The following is a 25,508-nucleotide window of genomic DNA, read 5'->3' on the forward strand; positions in this document are numbered from 1 at the left end:
ACACAATCTTTCAACATTCCCCTGGCAACTGTAGAAGTTCCCACTGATGTACACATAAACTAGTTGGGAATCACTCTTGTAGATACTAATGAGGCCAGCTTACAATTACACCAGTAGTGAGTCCAACATTTCCTGACAAAAAATAAATAAATTGTGAAAGAGAGGAAAGTTTTCATTTTACTCGACACTTATGAAGATGGATTGTTGACCATTCACCACTTCAGAATTTAATTTGGGCAAACAGCACTAATCTGTGAAATTTCATTTAATTTGGATGGTGCGATTTTTTTTTTTTGTTGCATTACCACTTTGTTAAATGGAGTTTGTTGTAAATTTGTTAAGTCCTGTATTTATTTTTTTTAACTACTAATGTTTTTGTTGGTATAGCTTTAATGATTTAGGGCTGGAGGAAAAAGCTGAATTATTTTAATGGGAAGAAACACAGTGATTCACAGCCATTACCAAGACTTTCAGTAATGTGGGCTCCCTATTAGGTGCTTTTAACACACATTCGCTGGCCTCTCCACGCTCTGCGTTTGATGATGTTAACGAGTGACCATGCACAATTACATACACAAGGCTCTTGGGGAGGCAGTTGATGAGCAAAGAAAGGCTTTAATGGAACACTTGTCTACTCTGCTCGCCTGTGCAAATCACACAGTGGTGAAGTTTGCGCTGTAATGAGACAAATCACATTAGTGTAATGATGTTTAATCTTTTTTTTTTTTTTTTGTCTCCCTTCAAGTTAGCCTGTTTGATGATTCTGCATTTAGCATTGACTTGATTAAATGACCTCAGCTCTTTAAACTCAACCAACCAAATATATCCATTAAACTGCGGATTATACATACGTACTACATTGCACATAAATAGGTCACAAATAATCAGTTTTCATCCCCGTATAAAATTACAAAAAAAAAAAAAAAGGAGGTTAAGATCTAAATGTCAGTGAATTATACAGGACAACAAATACAGAAACAACAATGTAAATGACTGGTAATAATATCACTGGCTTAGTTTTATGTATTTAGAAATATATTTTATTATATATATTATTTCATTGGTGGACATGTTTTAACATATACTGTATTAGTGGTAGAGCCTATGTGAAGATATACACTAAGCTGACAGTTTATTAAGTCTACCGAGCTAAAACTGACGCACTTCTGCAATAAACCTTTTGTTGAAGCAGTTTAGCGAGGCGAAGGTCATTTTGGAAGCTTTAGTTTGTGCTGTTGCTGAATTGTACTGTGTTGATAGACAGAGGTAATCTTATTCATATGAATAATGGAAAAAATATTAGAATATAGTACTTTGTTTTCATTGTGCAGCAGTTTTATTGGAAAGTAGTGAAAGTAACTAAGTGCATTTCCATTTTCTGCTACTTGTACTTTTATTCTATGACATGTGAGAAGAAAACATTGTGTAACTTAGTCGACCACATTTATTAGCCAGCTGCAGTTACTATTCAGTTTAAGATATTACAAAAATAAGATGATTGATTTATAAAATATGATGAATTGTTATTGATTAAAGTACACAGTATATAAAGTAGTCAAAATGATCTCAACCACCACTAGCTAGAACAGTAAAGTACATCTTTCACATGCATTAGTAATAATGATATATAATGGAATAATACAACAATGTCATTATGCATTATGAGTTTACTTTTGATATATTTAAGCAGATTTTGTTTTGTACTTCCACCACTGAATTTTTGCAATTGGCAATGTCTGTGATTTAAAAAGAAAAAAAAAACACTGAAAAAGAAAAACGGATGAAAGAGAATATCAATAAAGCGCTAACTTTTAATCTTATTGTGACTCAACAGATTTTATATGAATGCTTGTACTTAAAGTAAATCAAATGTGTATCCACACCACTTGAGTTTACAACAAATATTTACATAATTGCAATTGAAAAAGTAAAGGTCTCTTCTTTAAGTGAAATCAGGCATGTCTAAAGCATCCAGGTTCCTCAACCATCCATACAAACATCATTAAAACGGAACTAAACGATTTTCTACTTCATAGGAAAACAAATTAGGTTTCTGTATTTTTAATGATTTGTTATGAGGCACATTCAATCAGCGCTACAATTTCAATGCTTTTGGTTAGTTATACGTTTAACTGAGAACCGGCCTTCATGGGCTTAATAAGATGCGCTGTCACACTACATTAGAAGCTGACCTGAGATAGCTGAAGCCTCATCCACTGTATGCGTGGTAAGAGTGTGTGGGCTAGTTGCCTGAGGCAGCTGTAACATACTTAGATACTTTCCAACATAGGGTTTCAAATTCTGCAAGATAAACTGGGAAACTTATGCAGCCATGGCATGAACTGAATATGGTACACGGAAGTGTTCTGTATTAATAACTGTTTCATTGTTTTACTGCCAAGCTAATGTGCATTGAACATGTTATTGGCACTATATTTGCATATTAGATATTCTGCTTTGTTCACAATATGTCTTGTGTTCAGGTTATTAGTTACCTGATGGAGTGGAGGGAGCTTTCTGCCTGGACCTGGACAACCTGCGAAGCCTACTGCCTGTCTGCCTGCTCTGGTTATCTGCCTGCTCTCCCTCCTCACCTACGTTCTGCTCTATCATTTTTTCTTCCTGTCCCTGTGACAACTCTGTGCTCTCTTTAGTGACTGAAATAGCAATCTGTCCATCAAAATCAGAGGCCTGCTCCTGCCCTCGGGCCTGCTCAGAGCCAAAAAGTTCTTCTGACAGCAGGGCAGGGCTTTCTGCCCCTAAACCCATCCTGGGAGGTGACTTGGTCTTCCTATCTTTCTGTGGACTGCCTTCGTTGCCTTCCCCGTCAAAAAGTTCTGGAGTAAAGAAGATAGTTTGGTCCTCTTCCTCTTCATCTGGATTGTCATAGCAGGGAGGAAATGTAACAGGAGAAGGATCAAGAGCCAGATTGTTTGGTTCCACTTGGATTTCACTGGAACTGTCTTCAGCCCCTTGTTTAAGACAAGTTGCCTCAGTCTTCTTTTGGGGAGAGGAGATCTGCTGTTTCTCATTGTGCCCCAAATGATTAGATGTTTCCAAGTGCTGGCTGAAACTACTGGGGCCTATTCTTTTAAATATTGGCTTCTTGAAGCTGGTGCTGATGGGGCTGGAGGTGAAAATGTGGTACAGAGGCTGAGCTGTTCTTTTTTGAGGCGATGGGGGCTCTGCTGAGGGGCTGTGCATTGTATTCAACCATTCTGCATCAAGGAAACAAAACATTTAAATCAGTTAACAGTTGATATTTATCAACCTAATACTGGCATATAACCGAAGACAATGGAGCAAACATGTTAAGACTCACAAAGAAGCTTTTAAGTCTCACAATGAAATGAGATTGGTATGCGGAGCACCTTGGCTGCCAAGGCTATCTTACAAAGAAAGATATAAATGCATGCTTACGCTCAATATAATCCAAACAAAGGTCAAGGGGATTTAATTAAAAGCAACAGTCCAACATCTGCTCATCAGCTCGCTCCAGCGCCACTCAGGCACGCAAAAGACCTTACAGTAATGAGGCAAGCCACTCAACTGATCCTATGGCCCCCACCCCCGACTATGAGAGAGGGGTGGGGGTCTGCTACTGCTCTGCTACCACCCATATCCACCTCAACAGTTCAACCTTGTCATGACCCCCAATAAAATGGGTGCTAGCCAAGGCAATGTGCAAACACGTCACCTAAACATATTTTCTTGTGGCGATGTCATGCTCATACATCCTTAAGCACAAAAATGACATGCGCTTTTTGATCACTGTCTTTTCAAAACTGATTACTTTACATTCCATAATTCATGTAGAAAGAAGAGATGAACTAGGTCTAGGACAGTGGGAACCGTGAAGTTTTATTGGCAAATATTTTGTAGGTATTAATTTATCAGAGGTTTAGCCACAATAGAGACACAAGACATTTAATCGCAACCCAATCATGAATTTAATAGATTGAAAGCAGATACTAAAATCTATATAATAAAGCAGAATGTTTCACTTCTCAGGATATGCTTGAACGGTGTTGAGGCAGAATGAAACAATGGTTGTTTCTACACAGAGTTTGTGGTTAAGGGTGTTGTTTTGTCAGTTGTGGTGTTGCTTTAGGTTCCCTGGCCTTTCACACAACTTGCATTGCAAAATAAAAGGCATTTCTGAACTAAACTTTAACCCACATTCATGCTTAAAGGATAAGTCTTACAATGTTCTATGTTTTTCTCACTGTCAACAAATCTCTTTAAAAGGTAGACACCAGATTAACAGAGACAAATTATAAAATTGCTAAATTTATGGCTTGGATAATACTTCAGAGATATTAACCTTGTAGCACCAAAACTCCACTTTCAACTTTTTGATTTAGCTCACCTGCTTTTTCATTTTGTTTAGCTTTCATCTGTGTATGAGAAAGTAAATGGATGGTTGAGGGGCTTGTGTTCTGCTGGGGTTCAGGCAGTTTGACATCTGAGCGAGGTGTCTGAGGTTCTGTGGCGTTGGGCAGACCCTGTCCCTCCAAAGTTACTGGCAAGTAACTGTTTGGAGATGAGACGGCAGAGCTGAGGGTCTGACTGTCTGCAGGAGCCCCCTCCACCTTCTGTTGCACCTGAGAGAATGCTACCAGAGACTGCATGGCATTGCTGAACGTGTCGTGATGCTGGACGAGCTGGCGGACCCATTTAGACAGACCTGAGATTACACAAACACACACATCAGATACAAACACCACCAAAAATCTTACAGTGGATAACTATTGCCATCTAGTGTTCAAGTTGAAAGGCTGTGTAGTCATCAAATTATGTCAGTCAGTGTTACACACTGTGAACATTACTGAGTACCTGTGATGTACTTATTGGGATTATTCCTGTAACGGTCATCTACTAGAATTAGGGCGCCCCAGTCATTCTTGTGGCGTATACACCTGTAAAATTAAATTTGAAGGTTAAAGTAAAAAAGGCCGGGAGCACAAAAGTAAATCTTCAGTAAAACTCTAGCTGCAGAGGACCGATTTACCTTCCCAGGGCCTGGTTTAGAGCTCTGTAGGCCTGAATCTCATACCAACGATTGCCTGGGAGAAGACCTCTGGATTTGCAGTGTTGGTCATTGTACTTCATCTTCAGTTCCACCTGAAACCACAGGTCAGCATATTAAAAGTTGATTTAATGTCTTATGGGACAGCAAGTCCATCAAAACTAAACATGTTGCACAACTGTTTTCCAGTTCACCCTGCTTTATACACCAATTGTTTTTGTTATCATGCATTCATCATATCGTCTGAGGTTCTTTCTGGTACCTTTAGTTCCTCAAATAGTGTGAATAAGCAAACATAAACACTAGGTACACGTCACAACATTTCCACCATCGTTTGAGAAAGTGATAAACCCAAGAGAACTAAAAATATTTTGAGAATAAAGCTGATACAATAAATTGAAGACAGGGTCAAATAAAATGTGATGTTATAAAAATAAATAAAGGCAAAATGCCCAAAAATAGTTTAAAAACAAGTTACCGCCAACTGATTATTTGATAATGGGTTACAATGCTTTGCAGGGTGTATGACTTTTGAATCTCTGTGTGTCCTCCCTGAAGAAGAAGACAACAGTTTGTCTTTGTTTTTTTCCCCCCTAAGGACAAATGCCACAAAGCAGTTGTCTCAGGAGAAATGTTTATGCTACCAGGTCCCAGGTCCCAGGTCTGGGCCATAGGCCTATCTAGAGAGACAAGATGCTCTTTTTTCAGCTAAGATAGACTGATCGGTAAAGAAACTTGACACACAAAGGGTAGATTCAGAAAGACGTAACAGCTCCAACTTGTCTGCCTGGGAAGATTAATTGTTATTCTAAGATTAGTTTTCCAAACAAGGTAATTCTTTCTCTGGGGGCATGGGACATAAAGCAGGATATCACTGCTGTACTGTTGCAAGACGTTCGTCACTCTGTAGCTGGTGTGTGCATTGTGAAAACTGTTCTTGTCATTTGATTGTTCTCTGCAAAAAACAATAACTTTACAGAAGACCAAACCCTGATTCAGTTTGAAGCTTGTCTTTATTTTCTTTCAACAAAATCTCACTGCCAACAAATTCCTCTCTCGCTGTACAAGAAACTTCCACAACAATGACTGCTAAAGATATTGAACAAAAAACCTGTTCTCGAGGGCACCTGGCAAAAAGGGTTTCACACATGTCTACTGATTGAGAATTAATAGGATTGATCTTGGATATGATGGGGAAACTAAATGGGTGATGGATCTGGGGCAAACTAAACACCAAACAAATACTATTCAGGACCAGAAGGAATTGGGTATTACCTGCCCTCGCAGACAGATGTGTTCTGAAAGGGGAACATAGGGGCTAAAAAGAGGCCATGACCGACTAGAGTGGAGGTAGGAGGGGCAGACAAGGTGGCCTAGGTGACATGAAGCATCTCTGCACAAAAATGCCAGGAAAGCATCCATCCATTTGCATCTGTCGCTGCTGATTTTAGCGCTAACCTTTCAGAATTGACAAGTGAAAAGTTCAGCTGGGCGTCTGACGGGATGCCATGCAGGGCAGGCTGCTGAACGAGGCTTTAACTGCTTTTGACAGGTACCGCGTGTTCGCCCTTAGCCACCAAACACAGGGCTGTGGCAGGTACAGCCTGTTCCTTGACGCACATCACGCAATGCCACTCTGGCCTGTCTGGGCTTGTGTACATAAACAAACAAGTAGAGTCACAGGAATTCCTAAATGTCACCCCAAAGTTAGACTATGACTAAAAACACCTCACCTAAGAAGCATACAAACGAGCAACATCTGCCACCACTAAAAAAAAAACTACACTGACACTGAAAAACCTCTATTGTTTGTATGATGCAGGTCTAGGCTTTTCAGGAGATCTAAAATACAGATTTATCTGCGAAAAATACAATAGTATAGTATTGCAGGCTGTCAATGGGGTCATATAGCCATGTCACAGGACGTTATGTTAATGCTGCTGGCTTCATGGTGAGATGTTCGTCAATGTATGAGACACCAGAGCAGTTAAAGAATCTACTTCTAAACCCACAGCTAGAACAGAAAGGCCAATAGCCTCAAGCCAGCGGTGTCATCTAAATCCAATCACAGTCCATTTCAGCGTTCGAGCCATCACATCCCAGGTCTGTACCATGTCATCATCCAATCTAACATGACAGGTTGCATATGTGAAAAAGCCAATTCTGGCTGCTAGCAAATCTCGCAAATGTGCAAGAAACCACAAGCTAGAAGGGATTAGTTAAAATGTCAAGAGATCACTCGCCTGCTTTGGCCTTGTCCTCTACAGCAACCTGTTCATCCCTAAAAACATATATTTGACCACTAGGCATGATTCGCAGCTGAGCGCATCTGTTTGAGCTACATTTTACGCAGGGTGTGTGTGTGCACGCCTCTGGCAGTCAGGGACATCTTGTGCTTGTCACCGAGATTGCTGAGCGCCTCATCTGCCACATAAGGCTGAGCTGACAGCTGAGTGGCTCATCTTGAAGACAGTGTCCGTGTCCGTGTGTGTGTGCGTATATACACACACACACACACACACACACACGCTCACAAGGGCATCATACTATCACATCGCTTTCCAACATACTCATGGATCAGCTCACAGCAAGACTACACACAGAATCCTACTTATTATTTAGTTTTTGCTGTCTTATGTTCCACTAAAGAAATAACTAGTTAGAACATATATGAATGGAAAAATCTAATTCCTAGATTTTACCTATTTGTGAAGGTTGAGGCTTACCTTAAGTTCTAAATGGTAATGAATAGGGGTAGCTATGGAACAGGGCTGTAATACTTCAGTTGATCTCAGTCTGTTTTATAAAGAACAGGTCTAGACCATACATAATTTACAGTCCTTCTAGGAGATATATGATATCACACGATCGGCTGGACAGAGATAGCGGCTTAAAGTTTTAGTTCCTGGCCCAACCTTGCTAAATAATTGTTTTATATGGTTCCACCTACAATATTCTCGATAGAGTCACTAAAGCAGAATGGCAAACAAGAACAGAACCCAACACAGAAATAAAGATGCCACTGCAGAGGCATTACTGGAGAAACAGAAAAGCTACTTCAAACTGCGTTTTGTTCATTCAGCGGGTGGGGATCGACAACAACTAGACAGCTATCCTTGCACAACCAACATCTCTAACTGCAAGCCTTGGCTCTATCAGATCTGATGTGAACAATTTAAAAACTACTTTGGAAAGCAACTCAAGTATTCTTGATAGCCATGGCCAAGCTTTTCAAGAGCTGCAGGTGAAGCTAGCTGATATGGTGGACAGAAACAGAAGATGCAACATCTGCATCATCAGGTTAAAAGAAGGGCTAGAAGGCTCTAATGCTATCCAGTATCCAGAGATTAAGAGAGCCCCCCCAAATTTACAGTGATAGCCCAAAGAAGAATACCACATTATTTATCCTCTCCCTAGACCCTCTTGCTCATGCCATTCGCCAATCAATTATGTGGTCACCGATATGCGTTTTGCAATACACAGCATCACCTCTCCCTATTTGCGGATGACACTATGTTTTTTTTTAATTAAGAAAAAACCTCTTAGTCTCTTCCTCACCTTCTATCCTTGTGCAAGGAGTATGGAAGCTTATCAGGCTTTAAAATTAACTGGTCAAAATCTACATTTAAATGATTCTGCTTGCAATTCAACCTCTTCGCTAACATCGTCATTGTTTAACAGTTTAAATATTTAGGCATTGAGGTTTTTTTCCTTGCTTTAATTAAATTGTTAAGCATAACTATTCTGCTCCTCTGAACAATGTTTTAAAAGATATGGAAAGATGGATGGGCCCCCCCCATGTCTATTCAAGCCCACATCTCTCTGGTCAAAATGAATGTTTTACCCAGGATTAATTCTGTGAGCTTTATGCTAACTCTCTCCCCTCCTCCTGATTATTGGCATAAATTACAATCTGCAGTATCTAAATTTATCTGGAAAGGCAAACGGCAGTAACTTAAAATGTCTACTCTACAGAGGAATGAGGCCTTTCAGTTCCCAACTTCCCAGCAGTTCCAAACACTATTTTTTCTTTCCTGGTTTGGCCCAAATACGTCTGGGTTTGCTAGCGTACTTTAGAAAGTGATATGACAGAACCATGGTCACTTTATGACATTCTTTTTCCCAATATCTCTAACAAACAGTGCCAGCTACGCTTCGACCCCATTATCTCTCAACTTATCAAAACCTGAAGATTGGTTGAAACATATTGCTGTGTAGCATGTAACCGGCATACATTTTCTCCGTTGTTCAACAATACAGCACTCCTGATTGGTGGGAGGCTTATAACAACTCCACAGCGGGAACAGAGGGGGAAAAAAACAATTTTTTTTTTTTAAAGATTATTTTCTAGGGCATTTTCTGACTTCATTTTTAAAGTACAGCTGAAGACATGAAAGGGGAGAGAGAGGGGGAATGACATGCAGCAAAGGGACGCAGGTCAAAGTCGAACCTGGGCCCGCTGCGTCGAGGAGTAAACCTCTAAATAGGGGCGCCCACTCTACCAACTGAGCTATCTGGGCGCCCCTAAAAGACAATTTTATTGAGGTTGGCTTGTTATCCTTTTACAACTTACAAACCGCATTTAGTCTACCATGTTCCTCATTTTTCTTTTACCTTTAATTAAGATCTGCACTCAAGGCATTTGGTGTCCCCTGGCAGAGATCTTCTGTGGTATGGTATCAAGGGTCCATCAGTTTTTGGTGATATCTGGCCACTTCGGCCTTCCTATTGAGAGTCTGGGAATGTGATTGCCCAGACGTGAGCATCAATTTTAACTGGCATGATGTATGATCTAACATTACAGAAGTGTCACGCAATCCAGACCATCAGCAGATTCACTACAATTTCATTCATAGGACATATCTCACCCCTGTGAAAATGCATCACATGAAGGAAATTAACAGTCTTTTATGCACTTTCTGCCCACTAAAAGCCCTTGATCTGGGATTGCTCTCCTGTTGGTCAGTTCTGGAACAATACTGCATCCAAAATATTTGCCTTGAATAATGATAATGTATGATTTGTCAGCTCTTCAGCTTTCTAAAATTCAAAAACGTGCTTTATTTGGTGACTTACAGCTGCCAAGAAAATGATTGCAATACATTGGAAACCACATCACAACTTGTAAAGTGTATGTTTTGTATGTTGTTTTAAAAAAAAGAAAATTGTTAATCATTAAAAACAAATGCATAAAGTTGGCATTTTGTGAGTCGGGTCAAATGGTCTTGACTACAGCTGTGGCATCAACGCTTAACACTATTTTGTACCAACCAAACGTTTTTGTACCAATATGCACTGCACCAAGTAATAGAATGCCAAAGACAGCAAGCTGATCAAATACAGATCATATTAATTTTACTTTAGCCACATTTCCATGTATGGCTGTTTGTGTTTAAACAGCGCTCAACAATTGAGAACTTTGGCTTCTTTCGTAAATGAAGAACGGGAGTTGTACAAAAAAATGCTGACTAAGATGTCTTTTCTAAAGCTGGCCTGTGGTGCTGACAAGGACAGTACAAGTCGTGATCATATATTATAGGGCCTTCTTTCAAAGGCTGATAATAAAGCCATATGTACAGTCTTGAGTGTGCCTGGAGCATCCATCATCCCCTCTTCTTGATGATTTCCATGAACTCTTCAACATTCCTCCCAAATCCCCTTTATCCATCCATTTTACATGCTTGCAGGCCTTAGAATTAAAATGCACTCGTGGTTGTCTTTAATGCAGGGCAGCAGCAAGAGGTTGCCTAAGCCCTTCATTAAACTAAGAGAGACGCCTTATCAGTTGTAAGTGTCTTTTTATTGCTTGTTAAAGCCACTTATTGTTTGACTCACTCGCGCAGGATTTGACTTTTCACTGTAAAACATGCCATTGGAAAACCTCAACATAAATGTAATACCACCTTTGGCAGGGCTTTCTCTGCAGAGGACTTTTCAAGTTCAACCTTTGATCTTTGTCACAATAACACAACAAGCCAGTAAAATGCCATGCTATGTGCTTAGGCTGTAGCTTGTAAGAGTTATACCTGTCTGGGAATGCAGGCCATGCAGGAATCTGAAGTGCTGGAGTAGTTTAAAATGGAGAGAAGCTGGGAGAGAAGCTGGGCCTACACCTTTTATCCTAGCAATGGGGTGCTGCCGTGTAAGTGTGGCATAGAATGACTGAATTAATGCCTGAGCCCATGTGTGCTCTTAGGAGAATTTGCACATGTTAGCACTAGTGCATGGAAGCGACAATGTAAGAGCATGTCACGCATGTGCTCGTGTGCATTAAGAGGACCAGTTTTAGTGGGACACATATGGTGTAAATATATTTTTCTTAAATCACACGTACAGCATTTTTGTGTTCGCCTTATTGTATCTTTTGCTCTCTGTTTAAGTATGTAATTAAAAATAAACAAACAAAAAGCAGTGACAATAGGCTATTTCTCATAAATATAGGCCTAGTGGATGGGCAAATCTTGAAATGTCCAAGGAATAGAAACTCCAGGAGATCGGCAGGAATAAGGGCAGAAAAATTCAAAAGGGTTGGCAAGCATATGATGCATATTTTATAATTTACCAGAATTAGATCATTTAAATTATAAACATATAGAAGAACAAGACAAGTTCGGGAACAAGAAAAGTAGCAGTATAGGGCTTTGTCAATCACAATTAGGATGAGGATGCATGATGAAAAAGTCACTGTGCATTGCAAAAGTAGAGGAGCACAAGCAGGCCAATAGGTTAAAGCATTGTTAAAAAATCTAAATTGACCATAATTAAGCACGATCTATTTCCAATCCTTGAAACACTTGGCCCCCCTTCCAGTATTATAACTTGCAGCTTAACCGACGTGCAAAAGAAAATTAAAATAAACTGCAATGAGCAGTTGTAAAAACGTAGGTCAGCAAGCCAAATCAGCAGAGCTTCATTACGTTAAAAAGGTTGCTCCGCAGCTATGTCAGCAACACTTGTTTGAAACAACTTTAGTATAGATCACTGCATGGAGGGCCATCATTCATCCTTACTCAGAGAGTACACTGAATTCTGAATCACTCTTCCAGCAGAATTGACCATAACATGTAATGGTATTGACTATCCCATAGTGGATACACCATTACCATGTGCCAGTGTGTCTGTATTTGTGTGACCCCCTGAAGAGCCTGTTATCTCTCTGACAGAGTATACTGTATGTGCTTCTTTAACATGAGGGCTACGAGGGCTAGCTGCATGGCTTTAACAGTCATTAGTGTCAGTGTCCCCATCCTCTCAGCAGTGTAATGGGTTTAGCTCAAAGACCTTTAAAGTCCCCCAGGGCTTCTCTGGAGGCCACACCACCTCTGCCACTGAAATAGGAGATAACAGGAGGAATTGAGAAAAAAAAACTAGAGAGAAGCAAAAGGAGAAACGATCAAAGCTGAGGATTAAGATGCAAAGAAAAGATAGAGAAAAATTTTAATTTGAGAAAATGGAGACTAGAATCAAGGATCTTACAAGCATGGTCTACTAAGTCTTAACAGCGTGGACACAATAACAAACATCTTTAAAATATTAAAATACAACAATACAATTCATTACAACAGTGCCATATGGAGGAAAAACGTCTTAATCTCCATTGAAAGCCAGACAAACCATGATAAAAGAAAACTGATAATAATGGCAGGATGAGGAAAATCTTATCATTTCTCATAAACTCAGATTCCAGTTTGAACTGGTTGTGGTCCTGAACTGACCTTCATGCACAAAATAACAAAAATATCATACTCAGCACTCTGCAATACGGATTAAATGGTTACTTCAGCCACTAAAGTAAACATTTACACTTTCATTTATAAGTTGATGTGCAGTGGAAGCCAGCAAATTCAATGGCAGATGATAATAAGGACTATAATAACGTAATATATTTTATTACAGAATTGCCTTGTCTTAGCCACATCACTGCCAATAACAACGTTAAATCACACCCTTTCGTGTAATATCACTTAAATGTACGTTGCAGATTTTATTTCACAGACGTAGGTTATATGACGCAACTTAGATATGATGTTCTGACCTTTTCTGTGAGGAAATTTTAATAACTGGACATCTATATGTAATAGTGAATTGTATGTTTTGTATGTTGTTTGATAAATAACAAATGTTAATCACAACGACAATAAAATCTGATAAGAAGAAGCAATGCCCTGAGAGCTGACAGTGGGGAATCTGACAGTTTGAGCTAAGGTGAAAGGGTCTGGGAAGCTTCAATCACCCACAGGTCTTGCCACACTGACAGAACAGGTTAGTGAAAGCTTCGTCGTGCTCTGACAGAGGGATGTGGAGGATTAAAGGGGAGGAGAGGTGGGAGGCAGGGAGAGAGTCAAACTTAAAGGTCAACTTTATCCGCTAAGGACAGGGCACACTGCAACATCGCTTTGGGATTATTTTTTTTACGGATCACCAAAAGGGGATGCTTTTATTTGGTGTGGGTTATTGTGTGTGTGTGACATCTGTGAGATATATTTCTGTGTTTATGGGATTCAAAATATTTGGTCTTGGCCAAAAACCTTAGTTCAATTTGATGATGCATTTGTACAATTTTTTTTAAGACGAAAGGTTCCATAAAATAGATGAAGAAAATGGCAAGCCTTTAGAGGACCTGGGGATTTCCACTGGTCAAGATACAACAAATAATTGGTGTTGCAGGTATCGTTTTTCCCCAAACCATGTTAGATGAAACCACACCCAATTCCGTATGATGAAAGTCTCAACAGCTGGAATTTACTGTTTACTGACCACAAATTAGACAAAAGTGCCTAACATAGTTGCCCCTCATCTGGCAATAGCAATGCGCTTTTACCTTTGGTTAGAGCAAGGCTCGCTGTCCCACCTGTTTCTCCCCCATACGGAACATCTGCAGACTGTTGTGATTCTACTTACTTGGAGGTCTTTGATGTTCGGGAAGGGAATTCCAATGGTGACCACCGCCCTGGCATTGTCATCAGTAAAGTCTAGTCCTTCACTCACTTTACCCCTACAGACAGCAATCAGCAGTGCACCATCTATAAAAGAAAGAAAGAAGTTCCATACAGTATATATCAATACTGAAAATGACAAGGAATATAAAGTAGAACTCAGAACAATTACTTAAACTATTGTATTGTAAATGAGATGTCAGCGTTAGTGCAACTGTACAAATTACTACTTAAAGCTGTTGTCCGTAGTTTCTGTCCCCCATGAGTAATTCTAAGTAATGACAACAACACTGTCGGAGCATCCACACGCATCACACCCGCCCCTCCCCCACGCAGTTGATAACCGTGTCACTACCCGATGTGAGTCAAGTGCAGATGTGAGTTGTGCATGCATCAGTTTGCAACAAGTAGCCCACAAGATGGTAACGAGAGACTTCTGTAATGTCAATACAGTAAAAGTGGATCTACTTAACCAAAGCTCGTTCACTGCTGGCAACAAGTTAGCAAACAAACAATGAAGACTGTCACTTGAATAGAGTTTTGAGCCAACGTTAGCAATCAAACAATCATATCAAATGATTTCCATCTTTGTTATTCTTTGTAATGAGAACATTTTATTATTTTATGGATTTCACAGATATCCGTATGACACGTTATGTCGCAAACCATTTAAATCTGAGCATGGGCAAATCACATCTTCGCTCGACTCACATCGAATAGTGACAACACAAAGGATTAAAACATGATGCCTTCTTCAGAAGAGGTAATTGTCTTGCAATTCCTATGTCCTCTTTGTCTCCAAAACTGAACACAGACTAGATCAAACAAATGTATTTACAAACTAATTTAGAGACATCAAGGTTTACAGCCACCAGCTGGTCCAAAGGTCAGTGTGATGTCTCACTTCTTTCCTCACAGCACTTGATGGCATTGTAGTACATCTGAAGCAGTTCATCAAAGTCCCCTTTGCCACCACCGCGGGGCTCTGTGATCACAATTTTCTGTTGTTCTAGCTTCTCCCAGAGACCAGTGTTGGTCCATCGGTCTCGCAGCTTGTCCAGCATCTGAGCAAATCACATGAGATATTATGTTAAAACATAGGCTTGCTGAGGTTTTGTTTTAAGTGGATACTGATCGCATAGAATCCGAATCCTAACAGTGAACCTACAACAAGGCTCACTAAAAGCAGCATCTTTTTTTCTAGACTCTCTTAGATAATGCTATAGTTAAGGAGCGGCCTCGTTGTTTATTATCTACTTTGACAGTCAGTCATAACAGAAAAAGAACAAACTACATTAGTGTAGTTTTTCAGGGTTAAATTAAGTTTTACCTGGTAATTGCATAGACTCACATGCTCACCGATACCAGCATTTTAGGCAGCATCGGAGGCATTTCCGAAACTGGTATCAGAACAACTCTAATATCAGTTGGTCCACGACTTTGGTCTAGACTGCAAAATATCCCAAGAACCACTGGATTGCCATGAAATGTTTCATACACATTCATGGTTCATCGGAGGTGATCCCGACATTTCATCTAGGTCATCTAGGTTATCGGGTTAAACATATTTACATAACTTTAGTCATCCCTAACTTTCCACAAAGCACCATCATGACGTCAAAATTTTAGCTTGTACGACACTTGGGTTTAGTACAGTGTGAGAAGCACTTTAGCAGAGCAGCAGCAGCTTCAGAGCTCAATCTGTGTCACAGGATCTAAGTAGTGAAGTGTAGGTCACCCCTGTTTCATCTGCACTTAGAGCCCAACACATAATCACCATAGTTACGCACAAACCCTTTGAAGTGTGAAAAATATGCCATAACTTGGCCTATGTAGATAGCTGGATTAATCAAAATAGGAGCATATCTGCTCCGTCAGATGCTTGTAACACATTATGACACTTTCCTAGTCTGAAACACTAAGCTTGAAACAAAGAACAGGAAGCATTTAGCTACCAGTGTTTGCTTCCGTGTCCTCACACAGCTTGGATTTCTTTTCCTTACTTGTACTTGGCAGAGAGCTGATGTGTTTAGACCCCCTTTGAAAATCACTGCTCCTGTACCATTGTTAGTGCAAAAAGTCATCAGCTCTCAGGAGAGGCACATTGATCTAAAAGCCCTCATCTTAGCATGGCCCCACTCATGTCTGTGCTGTGCAGATTATATCCCTGAATAAGCATGGCTTCACAATCGAACAGCAGCTTCACTGGCTTGGAAATGTGTTAGAAGGGTCAAGTAGAAGTTCTTCTTATAGTCAGCAGAAACTTCTTAACATGCGAATAGTGTTAAGCTGTAAAGCCTGAGCAAGAAAAAGATGGGGAGTATTCACTGCCATCCTGTCCCCATCAAGACACCCATTTACCTGAATGAACAGCCAACTCAAGTGTTCCTCAAAATCACCACACAAAGCTAAACTGAAATTTACCCTGCGGATTATGTGCAGTACAGAGGAAAACAACAAAGGCAGACAGGGAAATGAGACAGTATGAGAGTGTTGATACTTTTTTGCATGCCAGTGTGATTGCCTCATAGTGGCGAAATGAAGCATGGGGAAATTTTCATCAGGTTGATGCCTCCTACAGCAAGTGAGGCCAGGACGTTTGCATCAATAAAACATGGCACATTCACTAAATATGCAGTGTTACATCGACAAGAACCCCCCTTATGTGCGTCTTCAACTCAGCTTGTCCTCCAATAGCTTTCCAGTGCGATCTTGAGCGAGAGATGAATAATTCAACTTATGTACTTTAAGCAGATCTAGTACTAAACAAAACAGCCATTATCTGCCAGGCTGCACTTGGAAAGGAGCCAATTCCACAAGGCAAACAATATGAAAATTGTTTCTTGGTAAAATCATAAAAAAAGATATGGTTTGAAAAGCCCAACACTTTAGCTGTTCAAGACACCAATCATGACATGTTTTAACAATCCCATTCTCATATCAAGTCAACACTCATGCAGGAAATGTATGTTTAACTGCTGGTTTAAACTGCGTTTGACAGATTCATCCATTTATATTAGACTAAGTCCAACCAAAGTGTTACTGTTATTCTCCCAATCAGCATTAACATGGGCCATGAACCTCCCAAGACTGGCCTGATAAATCAACTGCCTAAATGGAGGTGTGAAGCAGAGTGTTTTACTATGCAGTCAAAAATGGATCTTTAGCACCTTCAGCAAAGGCGTTCGGTATGTGAGCGATAGACACTTAACACAGAAATTACAGACACGAAAACTACACATGAGCACTTTGATGAATAATTTAGGGGAACATCCGACAGAGACATGGTGTCCAAAATTCCAATCTATAGGTTCAACAGTGAACAATGAAAAAAAACATATACATCAAAAAGTATTAAAAAATTAAAAAAATAGAATCTTTTTTAACTTTTCTTATTTCTTTTTGAACAACTTTTGGATATAGATATATTAAGCACTAGAAATTACATTCTACTGTATTTCAGAAACAAAAATTTAAGAAACATACATATTACAGTATATCTACCTTTCATCCACATTAAGATTTCATTAAATCTGTAAACTCCAGCTTGTCATCAAGTTAAAACTTCTTGGGTGGCTGTGGTTCAGGTGTTAGAGGTGGAGCCAACGGGCAAGACACTGAACCCCAAATTGCTCCCAATGTTGTGCAATAGGTGTGTGAATGTTTATCTGATGAGATGGCACCTTGTATGGCAGCCTTTGCCACCAGTGTATGAAGGTGTGTGAATGGTGCCTGTACTATGTAAAGACGCGTTGAGTAGTTGTTAAGACTAGAGAAGCACTATATAAATGCAGTCCATTTACATTCTCTCCTTCATCGCTCCTTGAAGTCTTTACACTGGCTTCCTGTGTCTCAAAGAATTGATTTCAAAGTACTCTTGCCAGTTTATAAATCACTTAACGGTTTAGGTCCAAAATACATTTCTGATCTGCTACTGCACTATGACCCCCCCAGACCTCTCAGGTCATCTGGGACAGGTCTACTTTCTGTCCCCAGAGTCAGAACTAAACAGGGTGAAGCAGCTTTCAGTTTCTATGCTCCTCATATCTGGAATAAACTCCCAGAAACCTGCAGATCCGCTGCTACTCTCAGTTCTTTTAAATCAAGGCTGAAGACCTTTCTTTTTGATGCTGCCTTTCTTTAAATGACTGATCATTTCTTTAAATTTCTTATGCTGCACTGTAACTTTTATTCTTGTGTTTTGTGTGTCTATTTTTTTAACTGTCTATTCATGTGTTTTACCGGTTTTTAATGCTTATGATTTTTAACTGTTTTTACTTGTGTTTTATCTGTTTAACTGATTTTGTGTAAAGCACTTTGAATTGCCCTGTTGCTGAAATGTGCTATACAAATAAAGCTGCCTTGCCTTCATGTCGCATATTTGCTGTTCCACACTAAAAACATCATTATCCAGATATTAGCTGGAGCAGAGCTTTGTGGTTTCTCTGAAACCACCAGGCCAACTGTCATTATCTAGATTATTTTTTATACTTCTTTAACCCTACTACCTCGTGAGAGCAGGTGGCCTGTAGAAAACTAATCAATACAGAAAAAAGAAAGAGCTGGACTGAGTCGCAACCGGAAGATCAAACAGTTTATAAAAAAAAAAAAAAAAAAAAAAAAGTGAATCCTCTGGGAAGATATTTCTCATGCAACTAGGAATCAACTCAACGTTTAAATAATTAAAAAATAGAAGGGCACTTGGAGAGCGCAGACCTCCTCCAATGAATACCCTCTCTCACACATCAATCAACATTAATGCAATTTAAAACTTTTCAAAACCTTTTATGGATTGGTGGTATTAGAACAGTTATGCCATCAGCGAGGCCATTTTACAAGCCATTGTTTGTAATTTGTAAGACCCTACAGACGGTTATGCATGAAAATTCCAGATCAGCAATACTCAAACCATCCTGTATGGCACCAACAATCACGCCACGTTCAAAGTCACTTAAATCACCTTTCCTTCCCCATCCTGATGCTTAGTTTGAACATCAGCAGATTATCGTGAACATATCTAAATGCCGCTACATGACTGGCTGATTAGATATTTGAGTTGAACAGGTGTACCTAATAAAGTGTCCAATAAATGGGAATGAGCAGTATTTAGCACATAGGGCACAACAAAGTGTAAATAATTTATTGCCTTTTCCAGGCCTAGTAGGTGCTATAGTCAGCCGCTGCCAGTGACATGGTTAAGTGGGCTAGATCTTTCTGCCAATTGGGACCATGTGGTGAAACAACTAAATAGAAGCAGTGAACTGTACCCTCTCGCACTTCTACACTTCCCGTACCATCTCCCCATCTTCCACCTCCTCTGCATCCGGCCTCTCTCTATCTCCTTCCGTGTCCCCGGTGTCAGTGAGCTGTGTGGCGACACATCGCCGCTCCTCTAGCGCCTGCTGAATTATGGAAGGGGTTTGGAGGCGACGGCATTAATGAAACATGCAGCCAGGAGCCACATTTCGTAGTGGCGAGGGGAGACGTGTTGTTGCGGCATAAATTATTCAGCCCCAAAATATCACAGTAACCATCACGCCAAGGCTGGTGGCAAGAAGCCACCTGCCACCTCTGGCCTGACACTGTTCCCTCGTCGTCTGCTCTGCTCGTCCCAGCCACACTGGGGGTGACAACAGAACGCTGCTGAAACACTACTGCCGAGACAGTCACTGATCAGGGCTTCCTTTTCCTCTTTTAAAAAATATGAATTATTAAACTGAGTTCAATGTAAGTCTATATACACACATGGGAGAATTTCAGATTATGCAGATTTATTATTACACATATATAACTTTCTAGACTGTGTGTTAAATTACAATATTCTTTGTGTATAAAATGATCCCTCCTCTACAACCAATTGTGTAGCAAGTGATAATAGTTTGATACCTTGGCAAAATTTGATAGAATGTCCATCCAATGCACAAAAAAATAAACATTTTTATATTTTTATAAACTATTATAACTATTGGCCACATGATAACAAAACCATGTTATTTGAAGAGAAGAAAAAAAAATCTCATTAACAGACAAAAACAACAATGCGTTAGTCCCTCAAAACTTTCTGATTTCATTATCCTGTCTGTGCCACTTAACCACAAGCCCGTTTCTACTGAAGAGGAATAATTAAAAAAAACAAAAATGGGTCATTGATATAGTTTATGGTGTGTGTTTTTGTTTTTTTTTAAAGGCAAAGTAATTCCCTAAAGCATTACTCAGGCAGGAGCAAACAGTACATTTGTAAGTGACTATTGGTGATTTGTTGAGCTACTAAGCATTTCTGCCAGCAGTAGCATTGAACGAAATAATCTACAGAGTGTGTGTTCATGGTAATGAATAAACATGTCACCCAGTACAATAGTGTGGCTCATTGATGTTTTTTACTACTTTTTGGACAATAGTCAACAATAGAGCTCCATGTCAAGATATATAAAGAGTATCATCACACACGCATATCACACACACCCACACGTTAGTAGAATAGGAAAAATATAGAATATCAGCCTTATCCTTTAACAATGCATTTGTTTTAGTTTACAGTATTACATTCTCCTTATATACAGTAAACACTGCATTTAGTCGGCTTCCCCATTAGCTATTCTCTACATACCTTAAAAACTATTCTGGTTATCAAATAATTGGTTTAAAAAAACAGATTAAATGTTAAAGCCTGCATTCCTTCTTCTAGAATCACTAGTTTCCACATTATGTTTAATTATACACATTGACAACCACAAAATATACAATACTGTAGCTGAAGGAGGTATCCCAACGAGATGAATAAGGCTGCATGTAACCTTTTAAATCTGAAACTCTAAGCCTCCCAAAAAAAGCTCCAGCTTAGTCGCACAGCAGTAATCCTGAAGTTTCCACTGTAAAAACTCATATAAAACATCACCTCAGCTCTAAAAAAAAATCATGAGGGATATGCTACACTGGGTAATTTGACCCATGAATCTAATATGCTCCCAAACACAGACATAAACAGTCTCACTTTGAGAAACCAGTACTTCAGGAGCTTTGTGATTGGTGCTTCAGATGCCTCGGAGCTGCAGAGGACAGTGTGTGCTTGCGGGCGTTCACCTTGCAGTCCGGTTTGACTTTGATTTGACACACGCTCAGCAGAGCCCAGGCGCCAGCGCTGGGTGCGTCTTCACACAGACAGCAAGGCGACATCACCTAATGGCCCTTATCGCAATTTCCTTTAAAAGCATCTTGTATTCCCCGTCATCTTTCCACATTTGCAAAACCCCACTTTTTTAATAAACCATCAGGCCCCTTCTCCAGTGGAGCATTGGTCCCTTCCTTTGGCGGCTGGGGCCAGACGGCTGAGGTCAGATAGCAGGGCCCGCTGTGGTTTTAATGGGCATTAACTGGGGGGCTGTTGAGGCTAAAGTGCTACAATACCACAGCACTGGTGCAGGCTCTCTGCGAAAGTGTGTGTGAGACCATGATTACAGGCATACTCTGTGTCCATGTATCTTCAAAAAAAATGATATATATATATATATTTTTTTTAAGTAAAATATTTACATTCTCTTGAGTTTTCTCATAACTCATTTGATTGCGATGCACCAATGCCATTTCTGGAAAATCACAACTTTAGCTACAGAAACATGAATGCATTTAATTTCAACTTGATTTTTAGTACTTGTGTTGCTATTCTACCTGCTATAAGAAAATATTTAAATACTATAGCTCAACAGTGCTAATGCATCCTGCAGTGTGTCCTTTAGACTTTGTGTATTTATTTGTGCTTGCTCTTGTGGGAATTGTTGGGTCTAGACCTACTCTATTTGTAAAGTGTCCTGAGATAACTTTTGTTATTATGTGACACTAAAGAAAATTTAATTGAAAAATTGTACGTAAAGGCAGAGAACAAGCCTTGAGGTACACCTCCTTGACCCTGCAGGCGTGTTCACCTCACTGCTCTCTGAGCTGCTGTGTATGAGGGGCTGATAGCAATCACCTAGACACACTGAACAGGGATGTCTGAAGATGACCTATCCTTTCTGTGTTGTCCACACACACACAAACACACACACATCACAGAGAAGACGGGACTCAGCGGCACCAACGAGGCCTCCACGGGCTCCAATTAATACCCCAGCCCTTCATATCCCCTCATCTCCTCATCTTTAAGAGCTGACTGCAGATTAAATATTTATGCATCAGCATAGCGAGAGAGATAAAAGACTCCTACATGGCTATCAATAATAAAAAAAAACATCCCACAGCTCATAGTCACTCCTTGGCTGGCATCACAGGCTGACGAAAAGGAAGGTAAAATGAGAAAACAACAAGGCCTGGAATCTTAGCTTTCCTTCGCTGTTTTCATGGCAGTGTCATCAGCTGTTTGAGAATGCAACTGGATAGCAAGCAAAACAAGGACGGCAGAGAAATCAAACCAATGATCGCTACTTGTAATGCCTTGAAATACAAATCAAACGCCAACCACGCAAATATGCCAAAAAGGGCAACACACAACTGTGAAGGTCCACTGTTTGGTGGAAAATGATGTGTCCTCTTAACATGAAATTTACTCATCACAGCAAAACAGTATGTCAATAATGCCTGGCTTTCAGGATACAAATATACTTCCAGTTGATACGGGATTTGAGCGTAAAACAGCACAAAAGGCCAATCAGAAGTTCAAAATGCCTTTATTTTTATTTATATATTTATACCTCTCAAATAGAGCCTGACCGATAAAGGATTTCTTAGACCAATACAAATATTTGGTTATTTTAAAAATCTGAAGAAAAACCCTGTAACAAAACACTAGTTATTTATGAGTTCTCACTAAAATAATACAATAATTTGTTTTTTTTGTCACAACAGATCATCAAAATATATTAAAGCTCTGATAAATAAAATGTATAAAAATAGTTGTAGAGTGCCCTCTGGTGGACAAACTATGCAAAGTAATGTAACATGGTAACTCATTACATGGTGAACCGTCTGTTTTTATGTTATTTTTTTTAAAATATTCCTTTATCAGAATCATTTATTTGTCATTATAAATGATTCTGATGAATTAATATTTTTAAAAAACATCGGCCATTATAAATTCCGATACCAATAGATCGTGAAATGCCTAATATCGGCCCGCCGATATATATGCCGGGCTCTAATATATAATAATGAACTTAAAGGAAAAGCAGACAAGACATTTTTCACTGTTGTAACTAATCATATTTGTCAAATTTAATAATTTAATAACTGGAAAACAGAAAAATGTATGCTACATAAAAATTATGAAATGTTCAGACATTTCTCTACTCTTCCTTTTTTTCTGCCAATTACTTGAAAACATGACCTCTAAAATCTATTCAAATGAAAATGAGGGCGGGGTGTTAAACTGGTCATAAGGGCTGACAATGTGATTAAAGTGGAGAGATCTCTTTATTTTAAGGTGCTGCTAGCAAAAAAAGGTGGTGAACCACTGCATTATAAGATCCATTTAAAGGGATTTTTTCATGACTTTAACTCAAATGTATTATGTATCCCTCAGTAAGTATGTTCATTGACCAAAAGTTACACGTAACGTGCAATGTGGACAAACACAATGATAAATGAAATCCACTTGGCCCTGAATAAGCTAATGTGACAACTGAGCTACAGTGGACATGAATTATTCATGAACAAAAATGCATAACAAACAAAGGGGGACAAAGTGTCTATGAGTGTGCTCTCAAAAACACCCTCATTAACTGAAAGAGGATACAGTGGCATGGGGATGACGGCATTTAACAAGTACCTCTATTGATTAGTAATGATCTATTGTAACATATAACACCACCAACAGCTGCTTCTTAGCAGTGGGATCTATTGGAATCCAGTTTGGGCTTTGAAAACTGTTACAAGGCGAGTAGGTATAGATTCCTTCAAAACAACAAACACTGGACATGACTCCAATTTGTGGTCTCTAGCTCCTCCTAGTGGTAGAATATGGAAATTAATGTTCTAACTGCAAACAATCCACAACCACTTATTTTGAGAGTACATTTGGATGCATGTTGGGACTGAGCAGTGCCCTGCACAACCAAGAATGAAGCAACAGTAAATATGTATCTATAATGTAATCACCAGTAGTTTTATTTACAGAGGATTGATGTATGAGAGACCTAAAAAACGCAAACACCTCTACTGTTATATCCACGCAGTATAGTACAATAGCCCTCCAACACATTACCTGCAGACAAACTACAAAGGAAAAAAGTAGTAAAGTGGTAGAGGTGGGCGGGGCCATCTAACCTGATGTCATGCACCTGGGCAGACTGGGCTCATTCGGTCTCTCTCTCACCAACCTTATCATTTACCTTTTGGTTTGCTTGCTTCTACTCGTTGTTTTGCCTTCACAAGGCGAATACATTCAACACTGCTACCACTGACTTACAGACTTCGATTCCCTTATTAAATTGCATTTATCTCTTATTTTCAAATAAAAAACATTGTGTAAATAAGTACTTTAAATGACTTTGTGGTCTCCCTTTGTCTAGCTCACTGAAGCTGGGCTGTGACACCTGATAAATACTGTTTGTAAAGCACATTTCACCTAAAGAGTACAAGGTGCTTTACCGAGAGAAGGGGAACAAATAAAACAAATTGTGTTTACACTTAAGAGTGATAATCCAATTAAAGAAATTACTGCAGAGTTGAATTAATAAATCAAAGATTGTTTTAATGGGCCAAGTGTTTAATACACTGGCAATTTATAAACCTTGCTCGCAAAGGTTTTGAAACTGCTGAGACTAAAACTACATCTGCTGGAAATGAGAGTCAAACCTAGAATTCCTGACCTTTTTTTAAACTTTAACCGCACACCACAATTGCTAACCAATGTTATTCTGAAAATGCCAGGACATGTAGTGTTGAGATTTATTAACACTATCTAATATGGCCCATGTCAAAAATATCAAACTCATATTCCTTCAGATCAGTTATTTCACGGTTTGTTTCCTGTTTTAGTAGAATGTGTCTTAGTGGTATATTTACCTTGTAGGAAGGCAAAAAGCAGAGCACACCTTTGGCCACGACCTGGCAGACATGGAGAAGCAGCGCACCCACCTCGTCCTGGAAGGCATACGTTTCAGTATGTTGGAAGGTGGCACAGAGTTTTCTGCCTTGGGGTCCTGAACCAACAGTGCCCACCCAAACCTGGAGAGAGGGCATTAGAAAGTTCATATCACCAATATACTTCATATGATAAATTAATCTAAACATTGGGCCTTTGATGACACATTTTTGGGTCAACAAAACACAAATGTTTCCCGGTATCATAATCGGCCTTTTGAAAAACCTTTTGTCTCATTTTTATGTGCACTGGCAGATTAGTGGTGACTCTGAGTCAAAGTGAATTTTGTCTTGATTCTTATGTCCACTTGAGTCCAACCCAACAGTTATGGTTTGTGACCTACTCTAGAGCTGTGCAATTAAAGGAGAATTCCGGTCGATTACCACCCATAGCTCTGTTGTTTGTAAATGTGGAGTGCTGTCAGTACAGAGAAAAACGAAACCAATCAGTGCTGCCTACACCGTGTTAT

General features: G+C 39.5%; 1 protein-coding gene and 1 long non-coding RNA gene across 4 annotated transcripts in view; one reads left to right on the forward strand and one right to left on the reverse strand.

The window, feature by feature from the left end:
* The window catches only part of LOC116678337 (uncharacterized), a 24,326-nt gene extending 7,147 nt beyond the window's left edge, over positions 1-17,179 (forward strand). The window contains exons 3-4 of the long non-coding RNA XR_004329217.1: positions 2,163-2,169; positions 17,169-17,179. This is a non-coding gene — a long non-coding RNA (uncharacterized LOC116678337). The remainder of the gene's footprint in view (positions 1-2,162; positions 2,170-17,168) is intronic.
* Positions 1-25,508, reverse strand: part of brip1 (BRCA1 interacting helicase 1) — an 88,537-nt gene that overhangs the window by 41,723 nt on the left and 21,306 nt on the right. For all 3 annotated transcript variants that reach the window (XM_032508254.1, XM_032508257.1, XM_032508253.1), the window contains exons 14-20: positions 24,961-25,122; positions 14,870-15,029; positions 13,931-14,052; positions 5,012-5,124; positions 4,837-4,919; positions 4,370-4,687; positions 2,496-3,218 (exon numbers count right to left, since the gene is read on the reverse strand). In XM_032508254.1, the coding sequence (XP_032364145.1) occupies positions 2,496-3,218; positions 4,370-4,687; positions 4,837-4,919; positions 5,012-5,124; positions 13,931-14,052; positions 14,870-15,029; positions 24,961-25,122 (1,681 nt within the window). The remainder of the gene's footprint in view (positions 1-2,495; positions 3,219-4,369; positions 4,688-4,836; positions 4,920-5,011; positions 5,125-13,930; positions 14,053-14,869; positions 15,030-24,960; positions 25,123-25,508) is intronic.

Source organism: Etheostoma spectabile, chromosome 3, assembly GCF_008692095.1.
Source record: "Etheostoma spectabile isolate EspeVRDwgs_2016 chromosome 3, UIUC_Espe_1.0, whole genome shotgun sequence".
Classification (NCBI taxonomy): domain Eukaryota; kingdom Metazoa; phylum Chordata; class Actinopteri; order Perciformes; family Percidae; genus Etheostoma; species Etheostoma spectabile.